Source organism: Pan troglodytes, chromosome 23 (genome assembly GCF_028858775.2).
Source record: "Pan troglodytes isolate AG18354 chromosome 23, NHGRI_mPanTro3-v2.0_pri, whole genome shotgun sequence".
Classification (NCBI taxonomy): Eukaryota; Metazoa; Chordata; class Mammalia; order Primates; family Hominidae; genus Pan; species Pan troglodytes.
In genome coordinates this window covers 22049796-22077531 of record NC_086016.1, presented here as the reverse complement: position 1 = coordinate 22077531, position 27736 = coordinate 22049796, and the positions used below count along the sequence as shown (strand labels likewise).

General features: G+C 55.0%; 1 protein-coding gene and 1 non-coding gene across 28 annotated transcripts in view; both read right to left on the bottom strand.

Moving 5' to 3' along the window:
• The window catches only part of TANGO2 (transport and golgi organization 2 homolog), a 49916-nt gene that overhangs the window by 20736 nt on the left and 1444 nt on the right, over nt 1–27736 (bottom strand). For 7 of the 27 annotated variants that reach the window (XR_010155909.1, XR_010155908.1, XM_063807576.1 and 4 more), the window contains exons 1-3: nt 25073–25111; nt 9101–9435; nt 2769–2857 (exon numbers count right to left, since the gene is read on the bottom strand). Coding sequence is in view for 19 of the 27 variants with exons in the window: in XM_016938852.4 (XP_016794341.1) it covers nt 2769–2857; nt 9101–9279 (268 nt within the window). In the remaining 8 variants the exon portion in view is untranslated. 27 annotated transcript variants of the gene reach the window in all.
• On the bottom strand, nt 12976–13056 carry MIR185 (microRNA mir-185). Its single transcript, NR_035694.1, has one exon. It is a non-coding gene; the product is annotated as a microRNA mir-185 (primary transcript).

Genomic DNA, 27736 nt, shown 5'->3' with positions numbered 1-27736 from the left:
TTGTGCCACTGCACTCCAGCCTGGGCAACAGAGTGAGACCCTATCTCAAAAAAAAAGAAAAAAATTACCCAGACTCAGCTTTTTCCTTTAGAGCAACACAAACGAACTAAGACAGTGGCACAAAAGTCCAGAGAGGAAGGAGCTGCACAGAGAATGTCTGATCAGCATCTCAGGGAGGAGACTATATGACACTGGGGCAAGAACCACCAGTGCTCACACAGGGCAGGGAGTAGGGCTGGCTCCCAGACACCAGGCTGGAAAACCTCAAGATCTAGGGGCACCGAGAAAAGTACGCAGAGAGCATCGCAGAGGTGTGGGACAAGGGCAAGTGAACTAATATATGTGTGTAACTGGAGAGAAGGAGAGAGTGAGAGAGAAGACAGAAAAACTACTTGAAAAAGTAATGGCCGCTGGGTGCAATGGCTCACGCTTCAAATCCCAGCACTTTGGGAGGACAAGGCGGGCGGATCACCTGAGGTCGGGAGTTCAAGGCCAGCCTGACCAACATGGAGAAACCCCATCTCTACTAAAAATACAAAATTAGCCTGGTGTGGTGGTGCATGCCTGTAATCCCAGCTATTAGGAAGGCTGAAGCAGGAGAATAGCTTGAACCCGGGAGATGGAGGTTGTGGTGAGCTGAGATGGCACCATTGCACTCCAGCCTGGGCAACAAGAGCAAAATTCCATCTCAAAAAAAAAAAAAGAAAAAGAAGTGATGGCCAAATTTTTATGACTTTAATGATTTTGATTTGCATTTCTTTTCTTTTTTTTCAGACAGGGTCTCACTCTGTTGCCTAGGCTAACTGCGGTGGCTCAGTCTTGGTTCACTGCAGCTTCTACCTTCCAGGCTCAGGCGATCCTCCCACCTCAGCCTCCTGAGTAACTGGGACAACAGGCATATGCCACCACAGCTGGCTAATTTTTTTTTTTTTTTTTTGTAAAGACAGGGACTCACTATGTTGCCCAGGCCGGTCTCAAGCTCCTGGCCTCAAGGGATCCTCCTGCCTTGGACTCCCAAAGTGCTGAGATTACAGGCGTGAGCCACCGGCCCAGGGTGATTTCATTTCTAACAAGTTCTCAAGTAAAGCTGGTGCTACAGGCCCAAGGACCACACCTGGAGAACCACTGTCCTAAACTTTTGCATACAATCTGGTGATGCCAGAGAGTGAGAGGATGTGGGCCTTAGTGATATGGTCACCCCGACACTTGGCAGAAGCCCGTGTACATCCATGCACCAGCTGCCACCATCAAAACACCACAGGGGTGAACAATTCCACAAGACTGGAGCTGCTGGGGTTGGCACTAGTTCAGAGGCAGCTGACAGACCTGGGTGCCAGGGTGGGATGGAGCCCAGGAGGGCACAATAGTCAAGGAACCAGAAGAGGGTAACCCTCTGAGCCGCCACGTCTTCATCTATGAAAACCTTCCACCTTCCAAGGACATCAGTCTTGTGCCTTCACCCACCCGTCCTGACCAGCCCTGCACCCACTGCATCCTCCTATACCAGCAGGCCTAGGACCACCCTGCCTCAGTCTCCATGCACCCGTCCTCCTCCCACACGGTGCCGGGACCACCCAGCCTCAGCAGCATTCTCACACTACTGCCAGGCCACAGGCCTACACAGGAGTCCTCACAAAACCCCACAGCTGAGCTGAGCTTTGATTGATTGATTGACTGATTGAATGAGACAGGGTCTCGCTCTGTCACCCATGCTAGAGTGCAGTGGCACAATCTCAGCTCACTGAAACCTCTGCTTTCCGGGCTCAGGCAATTCTCTAGCCTCAGCCTCCTGAGTAGCTGGGGCCACAGGCACATGCCACCACGCCTGGCTAATTTTTGTATTTTTTTTTGTAGAGGCAGGGTTTTACCATGTTGCCCAGACTGGTCTTGAACTCCTGGGCTCAAGTAATCCTCCTGCCTCAGCCTCCTTAAGTGTTGGGTTCACACCTATAATCCCAACACCTGCCCTCCCGGCCTGGGAGGCAGCACAGGGCACACACAGCCTCCGTGGGCCCACGAGGTCTCACACATCTGGCCTGAGTGGGCAACCTGGAGCATGCCAGGATGCCTCGGGCCCACTTGGCGCCTGGTACGCAGGCAGAGTAACCTGTGGCCTCACCAGCCATCTATGCACACCTTCCAGGTAGACTCCCACCACCCCATGGGCAGGAACTGGTTCCTGTCCAACAGGACTTCAATGAGGCTGGTATCTTTGGTGGGGAGGACCTGGTTCTCACCCCTACTTCTGCCCTATAAGTACACCTAATGCAACACAGGCATGGTGCAGGTGACGGGGCTTCAGCATCACCAGCTCCCCAAACTCAGCCCCGCCATCCCTGAAGCAAGGGTGCTCATATACAAACAGAAACACAAACACAGGCACACACACGCACGCATACACACGCATGCACACACTCATATGACTGGGTTGCTTCACAAAGTGACTGAGTGTGGATCTGTACATCACACAAATCCACCCACATGCCCTCAGCAAAAAGGAGGGATCCATATAAAACCAACTGATGCTTTCACATGATGGGGCCCCCATGCAGACGCATGGCACAGGAAGCCACGCAGACAGTGCTGGGTGGGCAGCTCTGGCAATGCCCGGTGCTGGGGCTGGCCCCGACCACGAGCCCCATCAGTTCCACCTCTACACCCCGCCATCACACTTGGAAGCAGCACCACTCAGTTAGGGTCACTCGGGCCACGCAGGGGCTAGGGAAGCAACAAGGCGCAGCCACCGCTGAGCACGCAGGAAGACTCACCACTGAGGATCTCGTTGTTGTTCCCCCAGAAGTCAGCTAACTTGGAGGGTCGGCTGTAGAATTCATCCCTGTTGGCTGCCAAGATGAGCCTGCAAGAGGAAAGCATCACTGACGGCTTCAGATGGAAACGAGCGAGCCAAGTCTTTTTCTCTTTTCACACACAAAACTGGCCTCAGTGGCAACAAGGGCCAGTCTCAGAGAGGGCAGGAAGCCGGCAGTCCTGCTGCACCCACACTGGAGGAAGGAGCACCGTGGCTCCAGGTGAGCTCTCGGGAGCCTGCAGCTGGGACTGCATGGGAAACAGGAGGATGCTAGGCAGGGACACACATCCACACCATTCAATGGCGGGAGACGGGTCTGCCAGGCCCTTAGGGGCACCATGGAGCCTGGGCTCCATGCCGGGAGCCCAGGCTGGAGGGTGGGGGGCTGTTCCTCCTTCTGTCCATCTGTCCCCAGCCCTGGGAACACCCACAACAAACCCGTGGGCTCTCGGAAGCGTGAGCTCAAGGATACAGATTGAATGGCACAGCATGTGGGCCTCTGAGGGCTGCTCCATTCTGTGTGTTTTGGAGTTAATTTCTCGGGTTGGTTGGGAGTGGATGGGAACTTCACTGTTTTACTAGTTTTTTTGCATTATGAATCAAACAAATATTTCCATTTTTATTTATTTTTATTTTTTGAGATGGAGTCTCTCTGTGTCACCCAGGCTAGAGTGCAGTGGCGTGACATCGGCTCACTGCAACTCCCGCCTCCCGGGTTCAAGCTATTCTCCTGCCTCAGCCTCCTGAATAGCTGGGATTACAGGCACCCGCCACCACACCCAGCTAATTTTTTGTATTTTTAGTAGAGATGGGGTTTCACCATGTTGGCCAAGCTGGTCTTGAACTCCTGACCTCAAATGATCTACCCGCCTCGGCCTCCGAGGCGGAGGATTACAGGTGTGAGCCACCACATCCAGCCTAATCAAACAAATATTTCTTTTGGAATTAGGAGAGACATCTAAACTTTAAGAGCCCTGGTCTTGAGGAAAGAAAACTGACTTTCAAGTCCCAGCTTGGACATTAGAAGAAAACAAATAAGGACACAGCGGTGACTGAGTGGAAGGGGTCAGTTCCTGCAATGTCCGTTAGACCTGAGGGTCTAAGAAGCGATGGCTGGGCCAGGCACAGTGGATGACACCTGTAATCCCAGCAGTTTGGGAGGCCAAAGTGGGAGGATCACTTGAGGCTAGGAGTTTTGAGACCAGCTTGGGCAAGAAAGTAAGACCCCATATCTACAAAAAAAAAATACAAAAATTAGTCAGGTGTGGTGGTGCATGCCTGTATTCCCAACTACTGGGGAGGGTGAGGCAGCAGGATCATTTGAGCCCAGGAGTTTGAGGCTGCAGTGAACTGTGACTGCACCATTGCACTCCAACCTGGGGAACAGAGAAGCCCTGTCTCTAAAAAAAAAAAAGTGATGGCTGAAGACCCCCTGAGCACTTGTGCCGGAGAGGCAGCTCCAAGGAGCAGAGCTCAGCTGTCCTGCCATCACACTCTGAGTCTGAAACCAAGTTGCAGTGGTGAGAGCCTGACAAGTGTTTAAAAATAATTTCCATATTGATCATTGCACATCAATTTCATAAAACAACATTTGCTCCTGATTAAATGTGAAATAACAGACATTCATAAAATTGGGAGTGAAAGTGGTGCTCACAGCTGGGTGCAGTGGCTCATGCCTGTAATCCCAGCATTTTGCGAGGCCGAGGTGGGTGGATCATGAGGTCAGGAGTTCAAGACCAGCCTGGCCAAGATGGTGAAACCCCATCTCTATTAAAAATACAAAAATTAGGCCGGGCCCGGTGGCTCACGCCTGTAATCCCAGCACTTTGAGAGGCCAAGGTGGGAGGATCACGAGGTCAAGAGATCGAGACCATCCTGGCTAACACGGTAAAACCCCGTCTCTACTAAAAATACAAAAAATTAGCCGGGTGTGGTGGCGGGCGCCTGTAGTCCCAGCTACTCGGGAGGCTGAGGCAGGACAATGGTGTGAACCCGGGAGGCAGAGTTTGCAGTGAGCCGAGATCGTGCTACTGTACTCCAGCCTGAGTGACAGAGCAAGACTCCGTCTCAAAAAAAAAAAAAAAAAAATTAGCCGGGCGTGGTGGCGGGCGCCTGTAATCCCAGCTGCTCGAGAGGTTGAGGCAGAGAATTGCTTGAACCCGGGAGGCGGAGGTTGCAGTGAGCTGAGATCGTGCCACTGCACTCTAGCCTGGGCGACAGAACGAAACTCCATTTCAAACAAAAAAGTACATGGTGCTAGCACCCACCATTCATGCCCTTGGAGGCATTCACACCTGTGTGCACATGTGTGCCCCCCACTCAGTGCCTGCCCCTGAAGCTTCTTGCCAGCAGAACTGGGGAAATGCTTTTGGTCATTGCCAGGGACTGTGCCATGCCCTAGAGCCCTTGGGGTCTGCTATGGAAGCCTTACCACCTCCAGGGTGCCCCATTCAGCCTGCTCTGACACCCAGCTGGCCCCAGGGCTGCACCAGGTCTCGGGGATGTGCTGCCTGGGGTAGGGGGAGGTGGTCTCTGTCCCTGATGAGCCTCAGCCTTTGTACCTCTAACTGCCATGTTTCAACCTAGACCCAGCCCAAGTCTCCATGTCCCTTCTGGGCAGAAGTGCCCCCCAACCTCTGCAGCAGGGATGGCAGGAGAGCCCACCTTCCCTGGGCTGGACAGTGCTAGTAGGAGGCAGTGCACTTGCCCCAGACCTGGGTGGGCCAGTCCTGTAGGTGCCCATTGGTTGTGTCCTGGCCAGCGGGCAGGAGAAGGGGGAACACCGCAGTCCCTGAGTGCTATGGTGGGGATGTGCCAGGGTCTGGGATGACAGCTCCTCCACCCTATGGGTGGGGTCAAGCTCCATGTGGTTCTGCTCAGCATTCTCTCTTAAATACCTTCCTCCTCTGCTTCCACGTCCCACAGCCCTGCAGGTGAACAGGGGTCGGGGGAGCCAGGGACACCTCATCCCAGTCCAACCCCAAACCAGGCTGGGGCTGTTGGCTTCGGGTGCTGATTCTGACATAATGCTCTTACAAAGGGAAAATAAAGGGGAGAAAAGTAGGAAGAAAAGCTGACTGAGCATCGACTTTTGTCCTAAGATGTTCAGCTGTCTGTTTTTAAACAAGGAGCAATTATATATGTTTGCCTAATAACTCAGGAACATTAATTGCCAGGTTATTTTTGTTCCAGCAGTCATGTTTAGCTGAATTGCTGGTGGTTTGCCAGGGATTTCATTGAATACATAATTCAGGGACAAGCCAGCATGCTGAGCACCCAGATCAAGCCCCAAAGGGAGGAGGAAGTAGCTCTCTCAGTCATCACTGGTGGGGCTGCACATGGATAGAAGCCTATCTGCGCCCCACGTCCAGAGAGACAGGGATGCACCCACCACGGTGAGGTCCCTGAGGATGGCAAGTCACCTCGGCTTTATTTTGTTCCAATAACTGAAACCACTAATTATCCATCACCACCTGACACCCACGCTGCTAGGCAGGGTGAGTGCGTGTACTGTCTGGGGGGTATGTGCATCATCTCAGGGGGTGAGTGTGTTCTGCCGGGGGGTGAGTGTGTGCACTGTCTGGGGGACAGTTTGGTGACAGATAGGAGGTACTCTGGCCTGAGATCCAGTGATCAAACCCTCAGTGGTGACCCCATGGAAGCTGTCCCATGGAGTAACAGCTTGTCCTGCAGCCACTCTAGGCTGAAGCCAGCAAGTGGCATCACGTGGGGCTGTAAACAGGCAGGTTTTTTTTCGTTTTTTTTTTTTTTTTTTTAAGATGGAGTCTCACTCTGTCATCCAGGCTGGAGTGCAGTGGCGCTATCTCAGTTCCCTGTAACCTCTGCCTCCCAGGCTCAAGCAATTCTCCTGCCTTAGCCTCCCTAATAGCTGGGATTACAGGTGTGCGCCACCATGCCAGGCTAGTTTTTGTATTTTTAGTAGAGATGGGGTTTCACCATGTTGGCCAGGCTGGTCTCGAACTCCTGACCTCAAGTGATCCACCCACCTCGGCCTCCCAAAGTGCTGGGATTACAGGCGTGAGCCACCGCACCCGGCTGTAAACAGGCAGTTTTGAAAGAGACAGGGTGACATCATGAAGTGATTGTGTTATCTTGCTGCAGGGTCTTGGTTTTCTGTGATGGGTATCAAATTACCAAATACAGTGGCCGAGGCCGGGCATGGTGGCTCACGCATGTAATCCCAGCATTTTGGGAGGCTGAGGCAGGAGGATCACTTGGGCCCAGGAGTTCGAGACCACCCTGGACAACATAGTGAGAACTTGTCTCTACCAAAAAAAAAAATTAGCCGGGCATGGTGTAGTCCCAGTTACTTAGGCATGCTGAAGTGGGAGGATCGCTTGAGCCGGCGAGTTTGAGGCTGCAGTAAGCTATGATCACACCACTGTACTCCAGCCTGGGCAACAGAGCAAGATCCTGTCTCTAAAATAATAATAATAATAAAAACATAGTGGCCTAAAGCACCCTACTTTTTACTCCAGTCCACAGGTGAGGAGTCCAGCCCAGCCTAGCTGGGTACCTGTACGAGGCCTCCCAAAGTGCTGCAGAGGTGCTGTCAGGGGCTCCATAGAAGTGTCTGTGCTCCCAGCCTGCAGCGTGCCCTTCCCCTGGCTGGACATCCCACAGGCAGAGCAGAAGCAGCCACCAGAAGTGTCTCACACCCTCCCATGAAGTCAGGAAAACACAGCGCACATTTGCTCAGTCACCCAGAGGTGGCACATTTCGTCTTTGGCTTAGGGCTTCGGAAAATAGTCCAGAGAAATCCCGAGGCCAACTGGAATGGCAGGACCCGCAGGACAGGTCCTGGCAGCAACACACGGGTTCTGAGTGAAAGCAAGAGGGGCCCATGTCAACCCTCCTCCTCTCCACCCAAGGGGCTGGGTGGCACTGACCAGCACCCGCAGGCCAGCCATCAAGCTTCCTTTCCAGAGATGGGAGCACTCGGGGTGGGTTGAGTCTCTTCAGCAGCCTGCAGGAGGCAGCCCTGAAACGCATACAGAGCTGGCTGGCTCTCCTCAGCGTGCTAGTTTCCTGGGGCTGCCATAACTAAGCACCACAGACCAGGCGGCTGCAACAACAGACACTATTGTCTCGCAGCATTGGATGCTGGAGATCCAAGATCAAGGCGTCAGCAGGGCTGGCTCCTTTTGAGGGTCTTCTCGGTATGCAGACGACTGCTTCTCTGTATACACACTAGCTTCCCCTGTGCGTATCTGAGTCACCCATCACATTGATTAGGGCCTACCCACATGACCTTATTTTACCTTCATCTTTTTTTTGAGATGCAGTCTCGCTCTGTTGCCCATGCTGGAGTGCAGTGGCGCAATCTCGGCTCACTGCAAGCTCTGCCTCCCGGGTTCACGCCATTCTCTTGTCTCAGCCTCCCAAGTGGCTGGGACTACAGGCGCCCACCCCCATGCCCAGCTAATTTTTTTGTGTGTTTTTAGTAGAGATGTGTTATCCAGGATGGTCTGGATCTCCTGACCTTGTGATCCACCCACCTTGGCCTCCCAAAGTGCTGGGATTACAGGCGTGAGCCACCATGCTCGGCCAGCCCCTACATTCTTTAGAGTTTTGTTCACTCACTAGCCAGCCCAACACTACTCCAGTCCCTGTAGCAGTCAATAGTTCTTTCCTAACATTTCTTCCACCTTCCCTGCAGCATGCTGTCTGCTGCTGGGACCTGCCACTCACCCGACTGCAAAAAGGGAAAACACCAGACACTCTTCCTTCCCGATTCCTTGGCCTGAAATGACTTCACTCAGCCTTGAAGTCAAGCAGCATGGTGTCTATGCAACTTTGCAGTGACTCAAATCTGAGACCCTCTTGAAATGGTTCAAATCATTTCTGGTACAGATTTTAAAATGATGAAAACTTCCCGAGCAGTTGCATTAGAGAGTGGTTACAAGTTTCATTTTGGATGTGGGTTACATCTCTGCCTCGTTCTCTGTGTGGATAAATGCTGGGGTGTCCTGGGGAATGGAGGTGTGGCCGTCCTGAGTCCAGGGTCAGGGGTGGCTTCTGGCCTCGGTTTCCTGACTCCTCTGGCTGGTCCTCAGCGTCCCCTCTTCCCCAGGTTCTTTTTCCTCAGCTCAGGACCCACCCACAGACCCCTAGCCTGGCCGCCACTTTGACTTCTCACCAGCAGCTGCGACCCGCCAGCCCAAGCTGGCTCTCACTCACTGACACCGTTGTCCCAGTTCTGCCGCCCGACCCTCCTCAAAGCCCATAGAACTGCAGCCCACCTGGACCCACGTCACTCCTCTGTCCTACCTGTGGCTGCCTTCTGTGGCTGAGTCTTCACGTCTTTGTACATTGACTGGAGTCCCCGCCCCGAGAGGCATTCTGACAGCATCCCACACTGAGTGACCCTGTCCTGGAGGGCAGTGCCAGGCCTGTGCAGCCCCGGCCTGGCCCACACACCTTCCTGCACACAGCAGCTTGGGTGGCATGAGAACTGGCTGGGCACCCAGGACCCTGCAGGGCGCAGCAGATGCAGAGCGAGGGGGTTACCTGTACGCGTTTTTGGAAACAGGGCGAGGATCAAACTTAAAGAAGATGATGCACATGGTGGTGCAGGGCGGCTCTGCTGACACAGGTCGCGAGGTCTGCGGGAAAAGGAAAACACTGAGTTGAGTGGATGGCAGACACTCAGGGCTGCCCTCCGAACCTGCAACAGGCCAGAACAGAGAGAACCACCTCTGTGGTGTCTGTACCACTTGCTGGGTGTGGGGGAACTGGACACCACACTCTTGGCCGGTGCCACACAAACACCTCCCAAACCCATGCACTCATTGGCACTGGCCAGACTGTCTCTCCACCACCTGCAACACCAGCCCTGAAAAGAAGCATCCCATCAGCACCATGGTAGTCTTAAGGCCCGGACACACCGAGCTGGGGTGCTGAGGGGGTCCCCGGGGGGCAGCAGAAGTGAGGGCAGGAGCCACACTGTGAGAAACAAACTTACCCATCCAAATCTAAAGAATGAACTCAGAGACCCAGAGAACAGCGAAAGTGAGACTTTTAATGACAGTCTTGCAAGATCAGGTGTCAGACAGGCACACCCAGCACAGTTTTGACAAGCAATTTATCCCCTAGTACGCAGGTCCCTCCCCAGTTCCTCATAGGCCGAGTACTGTGGGGTCACAATTTTCCCGGACGTCGCCTATTAATTGTTGGGTAGGGGCTTCAGGTGTTTTTTGGGGGGCTTGTCTTGCTGTATTTTGTTGCAGCCCACAATGCATTGCAGTCTTAGTTAGCTCAGGGACTTTTTAAGTATTTAACTTACGACCTAAGTAGCAGGCAGCCTGATAAGAACAGACAAAATGAGCTATTTTGCAGGCTAGTAAACTTTCAGCTTAGACTAAACTTCTTTGGTTCGGGTGAAGGCAACTAAGTGGGGGGAAAGCGGAGGCCGACAAGCACACATCAGCTATCCAAGCAGGGGCCTAGTATATCCTGTTTCTTCTGTAGTTTGCTGAGCTAAGCCAATTTAAGACACTTTGTCTTGGAAATAGACCACTGTATACATTCTTCCTTCAAGACTGTCCCCCACATGCACATCTCCTCCCCTGCAACAGCACCAACCCCACCCCACACGCCACCAGTGGGGGCAGCCCTGCCTCCACCTCCAACAGCATGGCCCACTCACCTGGGATGCAGGCCCTACAGGTCCCGCTCAGCACACACACTCGCCATCCCACAGGACCCGAAGGCCCCACACACCCACAGCAGCTGGCATGGACACGTGCCGGGGACACGCTGGGTGACTGCACACTTAGCATACACCTCGTCCCCACCCAGGGACCTCTGGGGCCCAGAGCAGGCAGTTTTCCACAATGCAAACGAGTGCAGAACGGAGATTAGATTCCGAGGCCACCCAAGGGTGACACCTAAGTTCCCTGAAATGTGCACATGTGCAATGATTTAGTGACACAGCTCCAGGGCAGAGCCAGTGCTCACAGCTGGGACATGGGACAGCCAAGAAGCTGTTCAAATACTGAAGAGACCCAAAAAGATTCCTCTGAGAAAAGTCTAATGAGTGGGGACGGAGGTGAAGAGGGCTCAGTGTATGTGCCTCCATAGGCACGGGCATCAGGGATGGCCATTGGGGACCATCTGCTCCAGTGAGGAGCTGGTGGCTGTGCAGTTGAAGTATTGGGATAGCAATAAGCGCCACGTGCAGACACACTGGGTCAGGGGGATGGGCAGCCATTTGAGATGGTCTGCTGGCCACCACTCTGCATAGGATGGGAAGCTAAAGGGTGTGTTGTTGCAAGGGGGCCCTGTGGGAAGCAGACTGGGGGGCTGGAAGTGGGTTGGGTCCCCTTGCCGGGTGCCCTGGAAGCGCCCACAGGGGGCCATCATCCGAGGGTGGGCAGGCTACTAGGGCCAATCCTTTTGGTAAAAACAACTCAAGATGCTCGATGAAATATGAAAACATCTTAAAAATTGCCAGGAGCTGATGAGCTCATGCAGCATTTGGCCAACACTTCGGAGAGCGTGGCCCACAGAGGACAGCAGAACACAGTGGCCAAACCTGCCTGAGAGCGTTTGCCCACTGAACACACTGGGGCTCATACTCTGGTGGCCTCGGGGGCGAAGGAGACAGAAGACAAGGTCCAGTCACCCCCACAGGATGAAGAACCTAACAGAAGACTCTCCCCTAAGTTAGGCTGGGACTCCAAAGAGCAATGCTTAGGGAGAGATGAACTATAGCCGCAGCCACCCCCAGGGGTTATGGGGACATTGCACATAAGTGAAGGGAAGTTTCTGAGAAGCTGTGGCACAGCCAGCCGTCCAGGTCCACACTGGGGGTACAAGGACCCACAAGCCAAGCACAGTTTTAAGGGGTTCCAGCACTCGTAGTGCCCCTGTGCCTGAAGTTCTCTCTGGAGAAAGATACCTTCATCCTATACTTCAAAGAAGTCTCAAAATCATTTTTCAAAGACCAGAAGCAGTACATAGTCAGAAAGAACCACATAATGAAAGAAGCACCATGAGCAAGAACCAGCAGAAAGATAACCGTACATGCATCATCAACCAACCATGCTCTGATGGCAGAAAGAAAACAGACAGCTCAGAAACATCTGCAGGGCAAAGGAAGTGATGAAGAGCAAACTGGGTTTACAAAGCAGCAAAAGGAACTCGGTTTTTTTTTTTTGTTGTTGTTGTTGTTTTGTTTTTGCTCCTGTTGCCCAGGCTGGCTGGCATAATCTCGGCTCACCGCAACCTCCGCCCCCCGAGTTCAAGCAATTCTCCTGCCTCAGCCTCCCGAGTAGCTGGGATTACAGGCATGCGCCACCACGCCCAGCTAATTTTGTATTTTTAGTAGAGACGGGGTTTCTCCATGTTGGTCAGGCTGGTCTCCAACTCCTGACCTCAGGTGATCCACCCACCTCGGCCTCCCAAAGTGTTAGGATTACAGGCATGAGCCACCGTGCCTGGCCAAAAGAACTCTTAGGAAGCTATTTTAGAAATGAAAGCTTCAGTGACTGCACATTAAAGCTCAGCTGTGGGTTTAAGAGCAATCAGGTGCAGCTGATGATGCAGAACCATCCTGAATGCAGTGCAGGAAGATGGGGAGCACGCTGGGCTTTGGGGGTGCACCCAAGGTGCCACTGATGGGGTGGGCCCAGCACTCACCATGTGGCCAGAAGACACAAGTCCCTTCACTCTGGAGGAGCTGGTCTTCCCTGCACATGAGAACCCCTGGCTGCAGTCACTGGAGAAGCCCTGCCAGCTGGTCTCTACTGGAATCCCACTGGCCTGGAGCCCAGGGCTGCCCAAGGCCTGCTCACCAGGGACATGCTCCTCTGGGGTGTTAGAGAAGGCCGTTGGTCTCAACTTCAGCCGACCTCAGCCCTCCCTGGGCTGCACGCCCAGCTGCTGGCAAGGCCATGGATGAGGGCAGTTCTGGCCACTGATACACGTAGGACAGACAGACAGAAAGGCACCCCCAGTTCAGCTGCAGGACCCCACCATCCTAGCTGGCCAGGGTGCAGGGGCAGCAGACCAGCCCTCCAGGCACCAGTGGCAGGGAGGGCTCCATGGTCCAAGGGAAGGCCATCAACAGATCTCCAGATAGCCTGGCACTGGAGGTGTGGGCGCAGAGCCAAGGGCTGTGGCCTCGACGAAGACGCGGTCATTGGGAGGGAAGGACCAGAGGAAAGCCAGCCCCTGGGGAGGGGACCATCAGGAACTGCCTTTCTCTCCAATCCCTCGCCCCCTGCTCGAGCCAGGCCCACTGCCCACTGGCCCCCAACCCAGCTCTAGCCAGCAGGTCTCCCCCTCCCCCTGCCAGCTTCACCTCCCCCGACCTGTGACCTTGCCTTTGCCTGGGCCCCTGTGTGTTCCCTAAGCCAAGCCCTGCAGGTTCCCTAGGTCCTACAAGGTCCCCACACAGGCCCACCACAGCATTCCAACACCCTCTCATGCCTGCTGACTTGCCAGGCTCTGGGAGGGAGCCATGGATATAGTCCTTGTCCTTTTGGTCACCATATCTTGATCTGGGCGCAGGGCAGGTGGGCACACAGGCGGCCAGGACCACTTCCCACAACTTCCACAGGTCCCATCACACCAGGTGAGGCTGGGCTCCTCAGGGCATCTCTTGTGCCACACAGAGCTCGCCCTCAAGGTTGCCCGAATTGGCCAACTCTACAGGAGGGTTGGTGTCCCAGGGAGAATCGTGCCTGGCTTTCCAGGTGAGGCCCCACCCTGCCTGTCCCCACCCCTGCCCTGGGCTCAGCACTTGGGCCAAGCCCAACCAACTCTCAGCATGTCCTTGGCAGTCCAAGAAGGCCAGAGTGGTCAAAGCCATGCAGGGTTGGCCCTGAGGCCCAGGCGGCCAGAACCAGACCACAAAGAGCAGCTGGAGGAAGAGGCAGGTAGGAGGGTCTGGGGTCCAGTCAGCAGCCTTGCCCTGGGTCTCAGAGGCCACAGCCCAGAAGCATCTGAACATCTGCAGGAAGCCACGCCCAGTCTCTGCATCCTGCACAGGACCCCGCCTGCCCCAAGGGGCTAAGACCACCAGGGAAGCCTGCACACAACCACCAGGCTTGCAGAAGCAGTCAGATGGCCACACGCCCATCCTCTCCAGGCGGAAAATGCTTACCCCTCTCCATCCTGTCAACTGGCCTCACGGCCACCGGGATAGCAGTTGGGCAAGTAGGTTACAGGGCGGGTGGGGCAGGTGCCGCAAAACCCGGCTGCCAGGGCGGATCCAACCCCAACCGGAAGGAGGCTGGGCCAGGGCACCACAGGTGGGAAGATGCTGATGAGCTCCTCCCTGTGCTGTGTGCTCTGCAGCTGTGATCTCATCTCAAGAGTCCCAGGTCACATGGCGGGGATGGGCAAGGTGAGCCTGGAGGGGCTCATGGTGGGGCACCTGCTGGTTGGGCTAGGGGTGAAGAAGCAGTGAGCTGGCCACCCCGAGCAGGCACACGTGGGATGCTGGGATCAAGTGGGCCTGCTGGACCCTGCACCCACGGCCTGGCAGCCCCTGAGAGAATCAGGATGGCCTCGGCACTGGATCTGTTCATTTGTAGCTCTGTTCTGCCCAGCCACGCTGTGGACACTCCTGGAAGTCAGCATGCTGCCTTCTGCTCTCTCATAGCAGGATCTGCTGATCCCCGCCAGGGTGCAAGAGGTCCCTGGGCAAGCTGGTGATGGGCAGCCAGCTTCCTCCTGGCCATGGTGGTCACTGTGTTCACATGTGGTCCTACTAGAAACATCATCTTGAAAGCAACTGGCATGACACAGGCACATGGCCAGGCCTCACCAGGCCCACAGGGATGGAAGAGCCCAGATATGTAGCCCAGGCTGACAACAGGAGGCCGTGTGGGCAGCAGTCGAGAGGAGCCATACTCCAAGACTGAAAGCAGAGCCTGTGAGGTGGACAAATGTCCTGCCACCGACCTACGACACCAGCACAGCGCAGCAGGGCAACGTGGCATGGTGGTGAGGTTCCTGAGCCAGGACAAGAAAAGAAGCGTTGTTCTCACGGCTATTTGAGGAAGCACATCACCTCCACTCTGTCGCCCAGGTGCAGTCGTGTGATCATAGCTCACTGCAGCCTCGAACTCCTGGGCTCAAGCCATCCTCCCACCTCAGCCTCCCAAGTAGCTAAGATTACAGCTGTATACCACCACACCCGGCTAATTTTTTTTTTTGAGACAGAGTCTCGATCTGTCACCTAGGCTGGAGTGCAGCGGCACGATCTCAGCTCACTGCAGCCTCCTCCTCCCTGGTTCAAGCGATTCTCCTGCCTCAGCCTCTCAAATAGCTGGGACTAGAGGTGCGCGCCATCACACCCAGCTAATTTTTTATTTTTAGTAGAGATGGGGTTTCACCATGTTGGCCAGGATGGTCTCGATCTCCTGACCTTGTGACCCACCCACCTTGGCCTCCCAAAGTGCTGGTATTACAGACGTGAGCCACCACGCCTGGCCCTAATTTTTAAATTTTTTTGGAGAGGTGGGGTCTCATTATGTTGCCCAGGCTATTCTCAAACTCATGGGCTGAAGTGATCTTTCCACCTCAGGAAGTCTTAATGACTGGGTAGTATAAGTGACATCCTTTTAAAAAATTTTACAGCAACTGCTGGTTGGGCGAGGTGGCTCACGCCTGTAATCCCAACACTTTGGGAAGCCAAGGCGGGTGGATCACCTGAGGTCAGGAGTTTGAGGCCAGCCTGGCCAACACGGTGAAACCCCGTCTTTACTAAAAATACAAAAATGATCACGCCTGTAATTCCAGCACTTTGGGAGGCCAAGGTGGGTGGATCACGAGGTCAAGAGTTCGAGAGCCTGGCCAATATGGTGAAACCCTGTCTCTACTAAAAATACAAAAATTAGCCGGGTGTGGTGGCGGGCGCCTGTAGTCCCAGCTACTTGGGAGGCTGAGACAGAAGAATTGCTTGAACCCAGGAGGCAGAGGTTGTAGTGAGCCAAGATCGTACCACTGTCCTCCAGCCTGGGCAACAGAGCAAGACTCCATCTCGAAAAACAAACAAACAAACAAACAAACAAACAAATTAGCCAGGTGTGGTGGTGCGTGCCTATAATCCTAGCTACTGAGGAGGCTGACGCAGGAGAATCACTTGAACCCACGAGGTGGAGGTTGCAGTGAACCGAGATCGTGCCATTGCACTCCAGCCTAAGAGACAAGAGGGAAACTCCATCTCAAAAAAATAAAAATTAAAAAAAAAAAAAAAAGCAACTGCTTACACGAGAATGCCCTCTTTACAAGAGTCCTGGTGCACCCTGGGAAGGAAATGCGCTGGAGTGTGAGGCACTGGTTCTCTGGTCATATGGAGCGGCTGGCCTGTACCACTGCCTCCTGGAGCACATAGGGACTTGGTAGACAAGCAAGGGACGAAAGGATGTGCGTCGTGAGGCTCATCCATATCTGAGAAAGTCCAGCTCCTCTCACACAGATGTGACGAAAGAGGTCGCCTTTGTGATGGTCAACACTTAACCACCCCCAGTAGAGTGCCATCTCCAGTTGGGCCAGGCACCCTGCCTCCCTGCAGCCCAGACAGCTAGAGTGAATGCCCAGGGGACATGCACAGCCTCTGTGCAGGGAGGCCGGGGAACTAATCACTTGGGACTTTGGTGTGGCCTTTGCCAACCCTGCCAGGGAGGTAAGAGGGGGACAGTCACTGTGAGCTCACCATGTGACTGCAAATGCCACCAGCCTCAGCAGGGACAGAGCACAGGCCTCTTCCAGGGAGGAAGTCCCCCCCACACTCCTGGAGTCCCTCAACACCCCCAAGCCTGGCCAGAGGATCTATGAGATATGAATGGAAAGAGAGAGCCCTCTTCACACCGCAGCCAAGGGCTTCCCGTCCTCTAAGAATACCAGTGCGGGTGGAATTCTTCCCAGAATCCCAGCATACGTTCCCCTAGCCTAACAACCTGGTAATTCTGCAAAACAGGAAGAAAGCCTGGACTTGGCATGGGTTATTCTTAGTGCATGGCGCCGTCTGTGAAGGACGGAAGCTTTCCAGGCACTCTGGGCCCATCTGCTGATGCTTTCGAGAACTCTCCCAGCGTGCACCGTCCTCTCTGCCCACCTTCTGCTTCTGAGAGCCACCCCACTCTAGAATCCCCTCTCCAGCCTAGGGCTCCTCCCCTGGCTTCTCAGAGAAACCAACAGGGCCTTCTGTCCTAAGGCCAAATGGAAACGGGCTAAACTCCCTCTCTAAGAAGAATGAGACTCCAGTTGAGGCAAGCCCCAAACCTCACTCCATGCGGTGTCTAAAAAAGGCACGACAAGAAAACCATTCAGACAGAACGCCTGGGCAAAGATGGGCCAGAGCCACAGGCAGAGAGCAGCAGCAGCAGTGACCCTAGCCAGGGCTGCGTGGGGACAAGGTCTGGCACCCTGATGGATGTGCACATGGCCTGCTGCCTGGCAGTGAGGATCTGCTTCCCTGGCTCTCAGTGCCCACCACAGGCAGGTAGGTGGGGTGGAGGGTGGGCAGTAACCTTGCAGAGGCCCATGGGGAAAAGAAGCAAGGGGGACGAGGGCCATGCTGACAAGGCCTCAGATGGAGGACCCAGTGGGGAACAGGCAGACCTCAGTGCTGCAGGGCAAATCCAGGCCACCCTCCTGCATGTCCCAGAACCCACTACTGCCAGCCTCCCCTTCTGAGGAGGCCAACAGGCATCAGGCATCTGACCGTGCCAGTCGCCCACCCCACACCAACCAGCACCACCTCCACTAGCTTTTGTATAATACCCAGAAACGCTGGTCCCTCTCATACGCTGCCTGCTCATTCACCCTCTATTCAGCCTCTCTGTGCCCCAGCCCAAGGCTGAGTCTCCTGTAGCCACGACTGGCAGCTCTGGAGGCTGGTGGGACCCATAGTTGTTAATCCCATCGCTCAGGTCACCCAGGAGCACATTCTGGGGGGAAACATTTCCAGTGACATTTAACGGGCCAAAGCCCCATCCCGGCAGGGCTCATGTCTGTCATCCCAGCACTTTGGGAGGCTAAAGCAGGAGGATTGTTTGAGGCCAGGAGTTTAAGTCCAGCCTGTGAAACACAGCAAGTCCCTGTCTACAAAAAGCAAATAAAAACAATTAGCCAGGTGCAGTGGCATATGCCTGTGGTCCCAACTACTTGGGAGGCTGAGGTAGGAGGATGGCTTGAGCCTAGAAGATCAAGGCTGCAGTGAATTATGATCATGTCACTGCACTCCCGCAACACAGCAACAGAGGGAGACTCTGTCTCAATATAATACTAGTAATATAATAAAATAAGGTAGGGTGCAGTGGCTCATGGCTGTAATCCCTGCACTTTGGGAGGCTGAGGCGGGCAGATCATTTGAGGTCAGGAATTCAAGACCAGCCTGGCCAACACGGTGAAACCCGGTCTCTACTAAAAATACAAAAATTAGCCAGGCATGGTAGTGCAGGCCTGTAATCCCAGCTACTCAGGAGGCTGAGGCAGGAGGATCACTTGAACCCAGGAGCCAGAGGGCACCGTGAACCGAGATTGTGCCACTTCACTCCAGCCTGGGTGACAGCGCGAGACTCCGTTTCAAAAAAGTAAAGTAAAATAAAATAAATAATAATAAAATAAAATTAGCCGAGCATGGTGACATGCATCTGTAGTCCCAGCTACTCAGGAGGCTGAGGCAGAAGGATTGCTCGAGCCCAGGAGTTTGAGGCTGCAGCGAGCTATGATAGCACCACTGCACTCCAGCCTGGGTGACAAGGCAAGACTCTGAGTCTCAAAAAAAAAAGGAAAAAAAGCCTCAGCCAAGGGCTGCCTGTGGCACCAGAGTGTTCTTAACCTGCTTGCACACACATGTGAGCAGACACATGTATGCTGTGGGGTTAACACACTAGGGTCCCATTGCTCCGTTCTCCCTGATTGGCCATGAGGTCTGTCTCCACCAGAGCCATGTCCCCACTGGTTCACCACTGCCCAGCTTTCCCGCTGCTCTGCCTCTCAGCTGTGGCTGGTGTCTTCGTCCCATCAAGCGACCATCCCTAGCACATGCTCTGCACACGGGCTGATTTGGCTTGGATCTGTGTTCCCACCAAATCTCACGTTGAATTTAATTCCCAGTGTTGGAGGCAGGACCTGGTGGGAGGCGATTGGATCATGGGGGCAGAATTCTCATGAAAGTTTAGCACCATCCCCCCCGGTACTGTACAGTGATAGAGTTCTCACGAGATCTGGTTTTAAGTGTGTGGCACCTCCCCCATCTCTCTCTTCCTCCTGCTCCAGCCGTGCGAAGTGCCGGCTCCTGCTTTTCCTTCTGCCATGATTGTAAGTTTCCTGAGGCCTCCCCAGAAGCTGAGCAAATGCCAGGATCATGCTTCCTGTACACCTTGCAGAACCGAGAGCCAATTAAACCTCTTTTTTCAATAAATGACCCAGTCGCAGGTATTTCTTTACAGCAGTGGGAGAGCAGCTGAGGACATTCCTAGGATAGACCCAAGAGGTGGAATTGCTCCATCCACGGGTGACGCTTTCAGATAAACAGACTTGGCCAAGTCCCCGCTAACGTCTAGCACCAGAACCTGTTGCCACTCACCTGCCTCCAGGGTGTATGCAGTGTAGGAAATGTTCCCGCCAGGGTTTTATGGGCATCCCCCACTGGCTGGGCAACTTGTGACCTCCTGTATGTTCTTGCCAACAATTCACCAACATGGGTACTGACTGCTAGGCCTTTGTCTCACTGACCCGTAGTGCAGCTGGTGTGATGTGGGCAACCATGTGCCTGTCCCAGGCCTGCAACTGTTTTCTCCCTAGCCATCCCCTGCCTTTCAGCTCTGCCTGTGATGCTGTCTAGTAGAAATAGCCTTATATTACATGGGATTTTCCCATCATTACTGTACAGCAGTCATGTCCCGTCCTGCTAAAGGCCCTCCCTGTCCCAAAATAAGAACTCCTTTTTCTTATCTACCTTGTATGGTTGCACAGTGGTGAAGCTCTTTTTTTTTTTTTGAGACGAAGTCTCGCTATGTCGCCCAGGCTGGAGTTCAACGGCGCGATCTCAGCTCACTACAACCTCCACCTGCTGGGTTCAAGCAATTCTCCTGCCTCAGCCTCCCGAGTAACTGGGATTACAGGTGCGTGCCACCATGCCTGGCTAATTTTTGTATTTTTAGTAAAGACAGGTTTTCACCATGTTGGTCAGGCTGGTCTTGAACTCCTGACCTCATGATCCCCCCACCTCAGCCTCCCAAAATGCTGGGATTATAGGCGTGAGCCACCCCGCCCAGCCTTGGTGAAGCTCTTGGATCTGCCCACTGTCTGCCTGTGCGACTGCTGTGAGGTGGGGACCACCCATGCTTCCCAAACGCACAGCCAATTGTCCTTAGGTGGCCGCTGGCCATCCAGTCTGGCCCACCTCAGCCACATCCTGGACTTCTAGTCACATGGGCCCCTTGAGGCCTTAAATGTGTCACCAGGCCTCTGATGCTGCAGTAGTCACCCTAGCTTCAATGCATTCTCAGGTGTCTGGAGGGCACCCTCCAGACTGTCCCCCTTGGCTATTCAAAGAACCTTCCAAACCCTGCCTAGATCACGCCATGCCCCAACTCCTGCTCACCATGCCAGGCACTCTGCAGGTGCCCAAGTCCACAAAGTGACACAGTAAGAAAGTCCATAACCTGGAAAAGAAGCCAGCCTGTGCCTTTCCATGGTGATGAGGCAGCAGGGAGGTCCCAGCCAGAAGATAGCACTCTGCTTGGTCTTTCATGCAGAGGCCAGAGATAAGCAACATCTGCCCATGGGGACAGAAGGCAGGGCAGGGCCACCTGGTCTAGGCAGCCACTGGGGGACACGAGGGAGATGTCTGGGTGCTGGTGGTGGTGTGATATGGATGGTAGCTGTGTGGCTGGGTTCACTTTGTACAATCTGTCACGCCAGACACTGAAAGCGTGCACACCCAGTAGGCATGCTTCCCGGCGGGGAACAGTAATGTCTACCCTCAAAAGAAAGTGCACTGGCCAGGCACAGTGGCTCACGCCTGTAATCCCAACACTTTGGGAGGCCGAGGCGGGTGGATCACCTGAGGTCAGGAGTTCAAGACCAGCCTGGCTAAAATGGTGAAACCCCGTCTCTACTAAAAACACAAAAATTAGCAGGGCGTGGTGATGCACACCTGTAATCCCAGCTACTCAGGAGGCTGAGGCAGGAGAATCGCATTGAACCTGAGAGGCAGAGGTTGCAGTGGCACGATCTCAGGTCACTGCAACCTCTGCCTCCGGTATTCAAGTGATTCTCCTGCCTCAGCCTTTTGAGGTGACAAAGCAAGACTCTGTCTCAAAACGCAAAAAAAAAAAGAAAATGTACAGATCCTGCCCTCCTTCCCTGCCAGGGCTGGGACATTTCTATGGGCAGGGAAGAGAGGGAAGGAAGGGCAAGAACCCAAGAGTCACTTGTTCACAGAAAGCAAGAGAAGACCCAATCAGCCCCGGTGCAAGACAGCTCTGCATAGGACGGGGTGTAGCTGGGCTGTCGCAGCAACACCACACCTGGAGACCCTGGGGGCCAGAGGGGATGGGACACAGGCTTTTGGCGGAACCACTTCCCTTTGGCAACCAAAAAGGCAAGCATAGCACATGGGCAGAGGGGACGTGTGCTAAGCAGAAAGCAGTGGTGACAGAGGAATGGCAAGCTATTAGTACCACAGGGTCAAGGGGACCTAGACACTTGGGAGGGTAGCCATCAAGTCGGGCTCCTATTGGGGCTGCACATGGTGAGTCCCTGAACAGAGGGCGACTAAGCCCTACAGTCTGCTGCCCCCATTTAATGGCCTCAATGGCCACAAGGGCTGGTGCTGCAGGGCTGAGCAGCCGGGCGCCCAATCCCCATCCCTTGTAATCCCCACTCCATCAGCGGTGGCAGCCCCCAGGGGCAGAGCTTGAAAGCATGAGTTGCTCTTTTCAAAGGACAAGGCAGACACAGACATGTGACGCGGGCTCCCGGTGGCTGCCAGCAGAGGAGGTAAACACACGTGGGAACACAGTGTCGCTGTTCACGGGGCCTGGGCGAAGAAAGCCCTGACGTCAGGAAACCCTCTGAGTCTCCAGTCCACTGCAATGCCCTGCTCCCTCCTATCTCCGCAGCAAGAGCTCACCAGTCTACACTCTCTGGCTATTAAATGGCATTTTTTTTTTTATTTTTGTTTTTATTTTTAGATGGAGTTTTGCTCTTGTCGCCCAGGCTGGAGTGCAATGGTCCTGTTGGGTGGGCTGGGGGCAGCTGGAGAGGGTGACCTCTCTCACTGCAACGTTCGCCTCCTGGGTTCAAGCAATTCTCCTGCCTCAGCCTTTCGAGTAGTTGGGATTACAGGCACCTGCCACCATGCCCAGCAAATTTTTGTATTTTGTTTTTAGTAGGGACGGGGTTTCACTATGTTGACCAGGCTGGTCTCGAACTCCTGACCTCAGGTGATCCACCTGCCTCGGCCTCCCAAAGTGCTGGGATTATAGGTGTGAGCCACCGTGCCGGGCCTAAATGGCATTTTATTATGACACATTTTCTTTTTTTTTTTTTGAGATGGAGTTTCGCTCTGTTGCCCAGGCTGGAGTGCAGTGGCACGATCCCGGCTCACTGCAAGCTCTGCCTCCTGGGTTCACACAATTCTCCTGCCTCAGCCTCCCGAGTAGCTGGGACTACAGGTGCCTGCCACCACCACGTCCGGCTAATTTTTTTGTATTTTTAGTAGAGACGGGGTTTCACCGTGTTAGCCAGGATGGTCTCGATCTCCTGGCCTCGTGATCCACCCTCCTCGGCCTCCCAAAGTGCTGGGATTACAGGCGTGAGCCACCGTGCTTGGCCTATCATGACACATTTTCTACAGTGGTACTCTCTCCTCAGATCTTCAGAATGCTTCCGGGGCATTTCTTCAGCCTCACACCAGAGGATCACTGTCTCTTCCCAGTTCCAAGGAATAGCACAAACAAGAGGCATCGTGAGCAGACAGCAAGCTCTGGACACAGGGTGGCCCCATCCTCAGGCCCTCCTGGGAGGAACACTCAGCTTCCTCACAAGCCAGGGACAGGCCAGCCTCGCAGCGGCCCCTGCGGCCTGAGTGGTTAGTAAAAACAAAAAAAAAGGGGCACTCCTACCATGCCCGCAAAGAGGATGAAGGCAAGCACTTCAAGTTTCAAGTTAGCATGGCACTGAAGATCTCAATGGATGCACCCCCAAATGTCAGCAAGTGCACCAGGGGAGCAGCCGCTGGGAGAAGGAGGCCAGCCTTTTTTATCTTTAAGCATGCATAAACTATTTTTGCAGTCTAAAAGGGAAGTTGAGAGAAAAAGGGGAAAAAGCTGTGATAACCTCAAAAAGCAGCTCAGTCTTTCTGGGGTGACCTTGTTTTCACGGAGCCCATCCTCATGGTAGGGATAGGCTTGTTTTCAAGACAGCCCAAGCCCTATGGTAGGGGCCAACAAAGGCCAGGCTCTGCCATGCTGCTGCCATGTGCTGACTGACACGTCACCAAAGGATGGGCCCTGCTTCTCATGCATCTGGAGTGTCAATGACAAGCATGGCCCTACTTCGAGAAGTCTTCCCAGCCTCCCTATCCCGGGCCATTTCTCTCCAGACCCCTTCTGGGGTCCCTGAGAAGCCCCTCATATCTCTGTGGGTGTTTTCAGAAGCAGCACCCTTGGGTGGGCACCGGGGTGCCCTCCAAGTTCGCCGTCTGGCGCAGAAGCCGGGCACAGGATCAGGTTCCCAGGACACTGCACGTGATTCCACACACTGCAAAACGTAATCAGAATGACAGCCCACAAGTGAAGACCAAGGAAGCACAAGGGGCTGGGCAGCCCAGGAAGAGCTGACAGCTGGTCACCTTAGCTCAGGGAAGGGCTATGGCCACCACACATCACAGCAGGCAGGGGCTTGGTCTGAGGGGCCTGCAGTCTGAGGACATGCAAGTAACACAAAGCTGTGTAGGGGTCCAAGGGGGTGGGGGCACCAGGGCACCCTACCCTGGACCACCAGAGCACTAGGATCCTGTGGGAACAGAGGCTCTGCTGTGTCCATCTAACAACATGGTCACCCTCTCCAGCTGCTCCCAGCCCACCCAATACAGACGCAGGACACAGACACAGGGACACTCCTAAGAGAGTGGCCCAGGAGTAGTAGAGGCACTGGGAGCAGGCCCTGGCTCTGAATGACCTTGGGAACACGATCTGCCACCTTAGCTTGAGTTTTCCTTGTATGAGCAGGACTGGATCAATGAATGCTTGCCCCAAAAGGCTGCCCAGAGGCAAATGAGCTAGCGTGAGAAAGCCTTCCAAAGAGCTACTCAGCTACCCCCTTATAACTGCCGTCACATCTGCCTCATGGAAGAGGGCACTGTGCCCAGAGTGGCAGCAAAACAGTGGTCAGCAGGTCTAGAGCCACACGACAGTGCAAACAGGCCTGGCCAGGGCAGGGCATGTGACATTCCTGAAGAGGAAGGGGGCCTGAGGCCCAGGGACTTGTCCAAGGGCAGACGGTTCACTCTAAAGCTTGTGGTCCAGCAGGAAGCCAAGGGAGCACAGGAGAGGTGCTAGGGGCAGGGAAGGTGGGGGTCTCAGCAAACAGCCCTCTGTGCCCACTTCCTAGAGGAAAACGGGCAAAGCCCAGGCTGCTACAAAGCCCAGCGGTGGGGCAAGGACTGCCCTGAGTGCAGCCCTGCCAGCCCCTACCTCTGACGCTCTGGAGTTGGGGGTGGGGGATCTAACTACCCAAACCTCCCCAGGAAGGCCGCATCCAGGCGCAGGGATGACCCAGCACTTACTATCTACTCACACCCACATTAGCTGTCACCCTGCTGGCCCGCAGCAGGCCGCGGGTAGGGGACAGAGTGACCGGGCGCCAGAGCTGTCCCTGATGCTGGCCAAGGCCGAGCAGCCCACACACCCTGCAGGGACCACGCAGCTCCCAACCCTGCCGATCTCAGCCTCCCCGCAGCGAGTCTGGTCCCACCTGCCAGAGTCCCTCGCATCCCGTGCCAGCGGGGATTATCAAAAACGCCTTCCAGTAACGCGCGGGGCATTTTCGTCGGCCGGGATCGACGTGGTTGCCCCTGACCCACCCGCCTGATTCTATACCATACCTCAGAAAGGGGAAACTGAGGCAGGGTGAGGAGGTGCGGCCAGCCCACCCACCTTCAAGCAGCCTGGCCCGGTCCGCGCACCCAGAGCCCAGAGCCCGGAGCCCCCGAGCCCAGGCCGGCCGGGCCACTAGCGGAGTCGGCCAGCCCCGGAGCCGCGCACTCACCGCCTCCGCCACCGCCGCCGACTTCCGGGTGCCGCGCCCGCGCGCCACCGCAGCCAGCCCAGTACCGCCCAGCCCGAAGCCGGCGCGTTCACCATTGGGCCGCGCAGCGAGGGGCGGGGCGGCGCCCCGCATGCCGGCGTCCCGTTGGCTGGGCGCGCTGTCGCTCGGAGGCTGCAGCCTCCTGGCGCCCCGCCCCCGGGGCTGCGCCAAAGCTTCGGGCTGCGCGGGCGTCTGAGCGCTTCCTGATCCAGCGGCCTTCGGGGACTCCGCGGCTCCCTGCCTGCAGGGACGCCATGGGAGGTCGCAGCCGCCCCTGAGTCCATGCCCTCATGGACACCATCTGTCACCTGCTCACCCTGCGGCCTCTCTCGGAAGAGGTACAGGAATGCTCACTTCCGGACTGGCCCCCTCAGACTGCGTCCTGGTCTCCCCATCCTGTTCACTCAACCCCACCTCTGGACCTGGCCATCTTCCTCCTGGTCATCCCTTCCTTCACTTTATGGCCTCCAGGTCGGCTCTTTCCTCCCTGATGTCCCTGCCATTCCCAGTATGTACCCCCAGACCCTGGACTAGGCATTTGAGCACTATACCCTGCACACCCACCACCTCCCCCACTTCCACCCCCCAGTGTAGCCTTTGAGCTCACATCCAGGTCCAGGCCCCAGCGACGAGGGGCTGGCCCAGCTTGACTTGTGCAGGGTGAGCAGGTGGGCACTGACTGGGGCCCTCCCAACAGGACAGAGGCATTAGCTGGGACCCCTGCTCCTGTAGCCTCTGGGCTGTGCCTGGGCCTATGTGGCAGAAAGGTGGAGAGTCAAAGCCCAGAGGCTCAGGCCCTGCCTCAAAGTGAGCACTCAAAAAACTATGACATGGATGACAAAGACATTAGGGATAATGATAATGTGCAAAGCACTCTAAACCCAATGTCTGGGTCAGCAGTTCTTTCACCCCACTTTATAGATGTAAACACTGAGACTTGGAGCAGTTATGTCATTCAGTTGAAGTTGAAAAAGGTGGCAAGCAAGAGAGGCCACATTAGCTTCAACCTGTGTTGAAGACCTAGGTGCCCTGATGCCCTGCAGAAAACTGGGGCTCAGGGATGGGAAGAGCCTGGCTGGTAATCAGCAACGGCAAGAGTCTAACCTGGACCTACATGTGGGCCCGTTGTGCTCCACACTTTTGCTATCTTATCTGTGTTTCCCCTGGAACCCAACAGAACTTTTTACAAGGACTCCAGATGCCCAGGGACTCATGGCCAGCGGGCCGCAGACCCAGCCAGACATGGTTGTCTCTCCCACCATCCAGCAGTGGGATCGTGTGGGGCTGGTACCAGTGATTTCCCTCTGAGCAGCCAAACCTATGCAATCTATAGGGCCAAGAGGTGGTGGTGGTGGACAAGTGGGATCTGGGGCTTGGGGGTGATGGACTGTGCCCTGGGGTTCATGGCAGCACCTGGAGAGTGGGCTTCCCCAAAGCACCAGGCCATGCACCTCAAAGCTGGACATGAGTTGACCAAGGTTTCCCTTTGCCCACAAAGAGGGATGCAGTAACATGTCAGGTGGTGGTTTGCATCCTGTTCTGTCATAGCTTGTGGCCTTGGGCCATCCCCACCCCCAGCCATACTTTTCCCAGCAGACAGAGCCAGAGCAGACACTCTGATGTTCTTTGTCACCACTGACACTCCAGTCTGGATGACATGCGATGCCAGGAAGCAGGTGACGGCAGATGAAATGGGTCTAGGATGGGCACCTAAGCCCTGGGATCTTGGGGCTGCAACAGGCTCACTGGCATCCAACCTCTAATTGCACACAAACTCAGATAGGAAGCTCACTACCTTCTGTGGCCACTCTTTTGGTTTCAACAGCTGCCACTCTTGAAAAGTTCTTGACACCCAGCTGAAAGCATTTTCTCTCTGTGGCTTTCTCCGGGGGCCTCACAGCTGTGCGCATGGAGCTAGGTGAGAGGATGAGAGAGGGAGAACACTGGGCTACTGGTCCCTGTGGTCTCCCTTGCTGTGTTTTTCTTTTCTTTTTCTTTCTTTTTTTTTTTTTTTGAGATGGAGTCTCGCTCTGTCTCCTAGGCTGCCGTGCGGTGGTGCAATCTCAGCTCACTGCAACCTCCGCCTCCCAGGTTCAAGCGATCTCCTGCCTCAGCCTCCCAAGTAGCTGGGACTATGGGCGTCTACCACCATGCCCAGCTACTTTTTTTTTTATTCTTTTAGTAGAGATGGGGTTTTGCTATGTTGGCCAGGCTGGTCTCGAACTCCTGACCTCTGGTGATTCGCCTGCCTTGGCCTCCCAAAGTGCTGGGATTACAGGCATGAGCCACTGCGCCCAGCCTCCCTTGTTGTGTTTCTGACCTCTGGCTGCAGCCTAATGGGCCGACTGCTGGACAGCGGTCCTGAGTCCTGTTTGAATTGGTGCTGCCCCGACATCCTCTGACCTCAGCTAATGATCCTGCCTGCCGAGGGCAGACAGGTCTCTGCAACCCTATGGGTGGTAGGGGTGGTGATGAGGGGAGAGGTAGTCTCACTTGCACAGATTTTGGTGTATGGTTCTGTCTTTTGCACTCTTTCAACAGAGGTCTGTCCAGTCCCTCTTGCAAGTGTGGGGAGGGGGTGGTGCAGGACTATGAGGTAACTGTGAGAAGAGGGGCTCCAGCAGA